The sequence below is a fragment of the Phyllostomus discolor genome, chromosome 10, assembly GCF_004126475.2.
Source record: "Phyllostomus discolor isolate MPI-MPIP mPhyDis1 chromosome 10, mPhyDis1.pri.v3, whole genome shotgun sequence".
In the NCBI taxonomy this organism is placed as follows: Eukaryota; Metazoa; Chordata; class Mammalia; order Chiroptera; family Phyllostomidae; genus Phyllostomus; species Phyllostomus discolor.
The window spans coordinates 86,615,832-86,622,439 of NC_040912.2; the positions used below are offsets into that span (position 1 = coordinate 86,615,832).

At 42.4% G+C, this 6,608-nt stretch overlaps 1 protein-coding gene across 2 annotated transcripts; it reads left to right on the plus strand.

Moving 5' to 3' along the window:
- The first annotated feature begins 871 nt into the window (after nt 1-871).
- LOC114508026 (olfactory receptor 13-like) lies at nt 872-4,804 on the plus strand. Of its 2 annotated transcripts, none has more exons than XM_028526014.2 (2): nt 872-1,023; nt 3,451-4,804. In XM_028526014.2, the coding sequence occupies exon 2, from the start codon at nt 3,455-3,457 to the stop codon at nt 4,385-4,387; it is 933 nt and encodes a 310-aa protein (XP_028381815.1). In that variant the 5' UTR covers nt 872-1,023; nt 3,451-3,454; the 3' UTR covers nt 4,388-4,804. The 2 variants fall into 2 exon arrangements, with proteins under 2 accessions (XP_028381815.1, XP_035866224.1); XM_036010331.1 differs by having other exon boundaries at nt 872-1,012.
- Nucleotides 4,805-6,608: the final 1,804 nt, after the last annotated feature.

The window sequence follows — 6,608 nt, forward strand, 5'->3', positions numbered from 1 at the left end:
GCAGACTGGGAGCCTGGAGCAGGGAAAGGACCTTGCTCCTTCCTGTCTGCCTGCTGCTCTTGTCAGCCTTGCCCAACAGCTCCTGGCAGTGGCAGCAGAGGCCCCTGCCCAGCCTTAGTCACTCAGGGTCCCAGAACCAGCCTTGTCATTCCCTGCTGGGGCCACAGTGGAGCTGGGGCACCCCTTCTCCTCACAGGGTTAAGTCTGAAACCCAACTCCTCTGACCTTTTGAATTCTAATCACCCAACCTCTCCTGAGTGCCCTTGAACCCTGGGGATGGCAGCTTCACTCAGTTCTGCTTGTTCATCCCAGAGCTCTGTGTTTCCTGTTGCAGTTCCCCAGTGTCCTTGTAACCATTGTGTGGTGTGAATATCTCTCTACTATTGTTCCACACCAGCACGGTTTCTGTTCCCTGTAGGATTCCCATCTGATTCAAAGAAAAAATACAGAGAATACATGTTGTGGTCAGGTGTGGGAGAAAACTCAGCTAAGACTAGAACATGGGAAAACCTATGAGCTTCAGCTGCCCTGTGTACCACTTACTCTGTTTGGAGGGTTGGTAGGTGGGGAAATTGAGTGCTGGAACCGAACCATAGTGAGTGCAAGGTGTGGTCATTGTCATGTGTGAAGGAGTCCCAGAAGTCATTGTAGAGCTTGTAAATGGATGAACTTACACCCCACAGTGAGTGAAGGAATCATCATAGCCAGTGTCTTGCCACAAGTATCCTGTGGAGGACACCAGAGATGAGTCCCTGTGGAGCCCCTTTCCCTGGACGGGAGCTGATGGCAGTGTGCCTGGTACGTCCTTCTCCCTCCTTACACCACTCAGCAGTATATTGAGAGGTGGTGGAGCTCAGCAGAAACCAATCATCTCTTCTTGTTTGGGCACTTTTTCTCCTAAGAGATCCTTATGAGACGGCAATTTCCACAGTAACTCACAGATACTTTTCTCTTTATTAGTGTGTTTTTGTTCAACCCAAGTCACATTCAGCTGGTATTCTTATGTTTAGCTGTAAGTCTGTGGTAAGTTTCTTATATTGTCCAGTCTTTGTTTACTATTCAATTTCAGACAGGGAGTGATGAAAAACCACAGTGCAGAATGGAATTGTTATTGTCTGTCAGTGCCAGGTGCTGCTATTTATAGACTTAGCTACGAGGATCATTTAAGTCACCAGGTCTTTCAGAGACACCTAGTGCATAGATCATTTACTTTGATACATTTAGTGTAAATGTCCTTGTTTAATTCATATTAGCTGTTTGAGAGTGTTGCTTTAAAGTGTTTCCATTGTCCCATGAAATGAAGTCATGTTTTCATGAAATAATGGAACAAATTGACCACAAAAGGAGTTTGTGACATAAGATTGTTCTGAAGGTTTTATTTTTGAAAGTGAACTTCCACTTGGTGAGTTATTTGAATCTGAGAATTATCATCTTTTGAGTCTTTTTAACAGATGTGTCACTCCACGCAGGTTCTATACACCACCAGATAGGAATTGTCTTGTATGTCCTCAGCCAAGACATGTGGACGAACATGGAATATGTTTAGTAATATCTGTGGATTTTTGTTTTTTGTGTTTTAGCTACATGCAGCAGATAGGAGCAAGATGAGATGACAGTCACCAGTCCTTCTGCTTAAGTTTTTTGTGTCCTTCATCATAGGACATTTTAGAGGTAGCACTGCTGTCTTCTTTCACCCCAAGTGTGGCATCAAACCTGAAATGAAAACAGCTAACACTTTTCCATGCATTTAGGGCCAATGAGTCCTAGAGTTGGAAGAGACCTGAGCATATTTTTGCTTGAGTTCTCCCATAACATGGGAATCCAAATATCTGAGTTAAAGCACTCACTGATATAAAGCTTGGTGCTAAAAAATAACCAGTTTTCTTCACAAAGGTGATTCTAACTGTTAAGACAGTATTTCTTGCACTAGGATAAAATCATCTCCCAGTGTTTCTGCTGTGAATTCTGATTCTCCCTTTGAAGCAGGGTGAAACCTTCACACTTTTGCCTACTAAACCTTGCAAATATTAACCTTTGAGGAAATTTGAATGGAGAATTGATATGGGATGTCAATGATGAGTTTTTGTGAGATTCTTACTTTAGTGACATTCAGATGGGTGCTGGACTGAAGAAGGACATGGGGTCAGAGAGACAAGGAAACAGAAGCAGGGGTTTAATTGTTACAAGTCAAACCTCAGAATTCCCTCCCTGGGACAAGTCCTTCTGTAAAGATTGATAAACCCCAGAAAGTACAGATTTGAGGTGAATAATGTTTTAATTTAGAGTTAAGCTGTAAAATATCTTAAAGATTCTACGGGTATGAGTATATATTTACAGCTTTAGCTCTATCTTTGCATATTGATCATTAGTTTTAAATTGCAGGCGATGGCCTATGAAGAAATCATTCAACCAGCATTTTACTAGTCAAGTAGAGTAGAAAATAATAGAGAAAATACCAACTAGTCTTCCACATAAGGACTCAAGTGCATGTGTGTGCACATATGCGTGTGTATGTAACTGTATACATAACATGTACGCTCTCCACACACATTCAGGCATAGAAAATGAATGTTCATATAGGGATAAGAATATAATAAGGGTTATATTCACATACTATGCACCTGATATTCACATGCTATAAATGTATATTGCAATAAGGATTGAAGTGCATGTGTGTGCAGATATGTGTATATGGAACTATATATATAACATATACTTTATCCACACATACAGGCATAGAGTATGAATATTCATACAGGGATAAGTGTGTGATCAGTAACATCCAATCATGAAACAGCATGATCAGAGTAGAATGTCCATGGATTCAAAAGTCAAAAGGCAAAGTTCTCTCCCTTAAATCCAGCTAAAGTTGTGGCAGTCTGCCTGCCATGCTCTCAACTCAATTCAAGATGATGCTGCCAGTAAAAATGACAAAGCTAACCAATAAGCCATCTAAGGATGACACAAATCTGTGAGATCCTCTGATAGGAGGATCTCCCACAGGCTCCTGGTCCTCCTTCCCACCCTCCCGTGTGGGTGCAGATCCAGGCCCACGGCCCCCTCCCCACGGTGGCTGTGTGTGCACTGAGGGTCGGGACTCTCCCAGGCAGGTCTCAGAAGCAGTGCTGCTGACTGAGGAAGTGTCCGCTATTAGGGAGGGAGTAGGTGTGTTAACGTGTTAGGAACTGTGGTGGAAGTTTGGAAATAAAGGTAAGATATACTGAGCACTGTAATAAAACACTGGCATTTAATTTATCAAGGTGAAAAAATTTCCTTTTGTGTCATTTGCCATGCATAGATAGTCCTCACTTATTAACAGACAAACAGGACATAAGTGTCATTGAAGATATTTTCTGAGGAAAGACACAATGACATGCACATGTCTCCTATGCAAAATGAGTCCCTCGGGCATTTAAACATGGTGGGGTATGTCCCTTGTCTCTTTCCCAGGAAAATGGGGGGCAACCACACTTCTGTCACAGAGTTCCTCCTGGTGGGATTCCCGCTCAGCCTAAGGATGCAGGTGCTCCTGTTTGGGCTCTTCTCCGTGTTCTATGCCTTCACCCTGCTGGGCAACGGGGTCATCCTGGGGCTCATCTCACTGGACTCCAAACTGCACACCCCCATGTACTTCTTCCTCTCCCAGCTGGCCACTGTCGACATAGCCTATGCCTGTAACACAGTGCCCCAGATGCTGGTCAACCTCCTGAGCCCAGCCCAGCCCATCTCCTTTGCTGGCTGCATGACACAGACCTTTCTCTTCTTGACTTTTGCTCTCACCGAATGTATTCTTCTGATGGTGATGTCCTACGATCGGTACGTGGCCATCTGCCTGCCCCTTCGGTATTCTACCATCATGAGCTGGAGACTCTGCATCACCCTGGCAGTGGCTTCCTGGACTGTAGGACTCCTCCTCTCCATACTATCACTGGTGTTACTCTTACCTTTGCCCTTCTGTGGGCCCCAGAAAGTGAACCACTTTTTCTGTGAGATTTTAGCTGTTCTCAAACTTGCCTGTGCAGATACGTACCTTAACAAGATTGTGGTTTTGGCAGGGTCAGTGTCAGTGCTGGTGGGACCACTGTCTGCAATTGTGGTTTCCTATGGTCACATTCTGCAGACGACCCTGAAGATCCAGTCAGCAGAGGGACGCCAGAAAGCTTTCTCCACCTGCTCCTCCCACCTGTGTGTGGTGGGGCTGTTTTATGGCACAGCCATTATCATGTATGTTAGACCCCACCATGGGGACCCCCAGAAGCAGAACAAGTACCTCCTCCTGTTTCACAGCCTCTTCAATCCCATGCTGAATCCCCTGATCTACAGTCTGAGGAACAGGGAAGTCAGCGCTGCTCTGAGAAGGAGGCTGGGAAAGGGGAGACCTTTGTGAGAGCCTCACAGATAGAAAGTAACTGAACTTATGGGGACCTGAGAAGTCACCCCACCTGATACTCAGGATACATAGACATGCTCTAGGCCTAGGGCATCCTTTACATGTTCTTGAACTTCTCCTGTGACTACCTCCCGAGAAAGCCCATTCTGGTCCCTCCCTTTGAAGATGGTGCACAAGGAAATGAACCCCTCTTCTGGCTCTCTGCGTGGTGTGCACATTTGTAATATGGTCGTGAAGGATATTCCAAATAGAGGAAATAAATTTATACATTCCGTAATCAGGACTTGTAGACCAAATTTCATTGTAGAAAACAAGGTATTGGCAGAATATTTAAAATAAAGGAATTGAGACTGATTACATAGCAATTATTAAAGTATTTTAAATTTAGCAACTGTCATCTTCAAAAACTGGGTCTATATTTAAAGTATTTGGAGATTTTCCTGCATATGACAGTGATGCATATGACAGTGATGTGTTCTGAGGCATCAGCATATTCAGTTAGGAAGAGCATGGGCCAGGACTACAAGGGAAAGAGGATGAAGGGTGTCACTCTGATGGAACTAACAGCAAGGAGAGAGCCCTGGAGGATGTCAGGCTGAAACCCACAGACACACTGGACCTGTCTCTGCCGCTGTGTTTCCCTGCCTTTGGAGCGTAGGTGGGGATCCGGGAGGGTGCAGATGAGAGGAAGAAGGCAGAATGGACGTAGCTGGGAGTCCTGGGGAGAGAGAGTTATACATTTTCTCTCATTGGTTCTTTCTGTTATTTCCTATGGGGAATGACCAAAATGTAGAACATTCTTGCAAATAAGGGCAGACTGTGTAATTGCTGTGATGACTGTTTGACCAATGATACGAGGCTATAAATTACCAGTAACAATTTTCTCTTTAGAGTAAGAGATATGAGGTGAGTTAAATAACCACTTCAGTCAAACATGAAACTCCAACACTGTTACGAAATGACAGAACACAGTTTGAGAGGGAGTGGGAAAGCCTGTATAAACAGACTTGTTCAAAACCTTCCTCAAATTACATAGTAAATTAAACCTGAATACTTAAAATGGGACAAAAGGAAATATTTACTTTTAAAATAGTGTTTTTGTGTGTGTGTGTGTGAAGAGTTTTTAAAGTGGAAAAAATATGGATTTCTTTATTAGAAAACATTCATTTTGTAAGTTCTGCTATTTATATAGATATTACAACCCCCCCCCCCTGCAAAAAAAGGTTAAAATCAATGATTTTGAATTTAGGTAAAGCTGGGAATTTTAGCAAGTTCTGCCAGTTGCTAGATGTGCAAACTTATACATTATGCTTAAATTGTTTGGAATTTACATTTATTATGTGTAAAAGAAATTCATTAACTAAGTCACAGGTTTGTAGAGAGAAAATACTGTGCACACAATGTTCAGCAGTATCCATAAATTTTAACAAGAGATCAATAAATTATAACTATTAACATTATAGCCTGGATATGTTTATCATTTTAAAATATCGAGATCTATGACTTAAGAATGAAACAATGTAAAATGAAATTTGCTGTTACACTAGAAAAGGCAGGAATATTACACAATGTAGTCCCTTATGTGATGCAAAATGCCAAGATTTCAACTAATGTGTGAAGTAAATGAGTCAGAGTCTTTCTTTTGCAATCTCTGTTCTCTAAAGAAAGAACATTTAAAAGTACACGGATGAATACAATTCAGAATTGCAAAAATTTGTGTCTGTATGTGTCTATACCCAACATGTGCATGGTGTGTTCCTTTCCTTTTTTCACTCATTACTGTTTGTGAGATTCATTAGGTTGCTACAGGTACCTCTTTTCATTCATTTAATTGTTTCATAGCATTACATTCTATAAATCTATCACAATTTATGTATGACACTTCTGGTCGTACATATCTGGTTGTCTCCAATTCTGACTGTAACACAGAATTAGCCCATGGATGTTGTTATGCACCTGCTTTGGGGACCATATGCAGTCATTTCTGTGGAAGTCGTACTCAGGGAAATTCTGGGTCATGAATGTCCTGGACTTGGATCTGCTTTGGCTTGAACATCCGATAGGCTGTCGGTATCACGACTATTACCTTTTACTCAGCATTTCCCCCGTTCCTCACACTGAGCTGGACATTGGTGAGACAGTGATGAGTAAATACAGCTGACCCTTGAACAACACGGGTGGAACTGTGTGGATTCACTTGTGTGCAGATTTTTTTCAA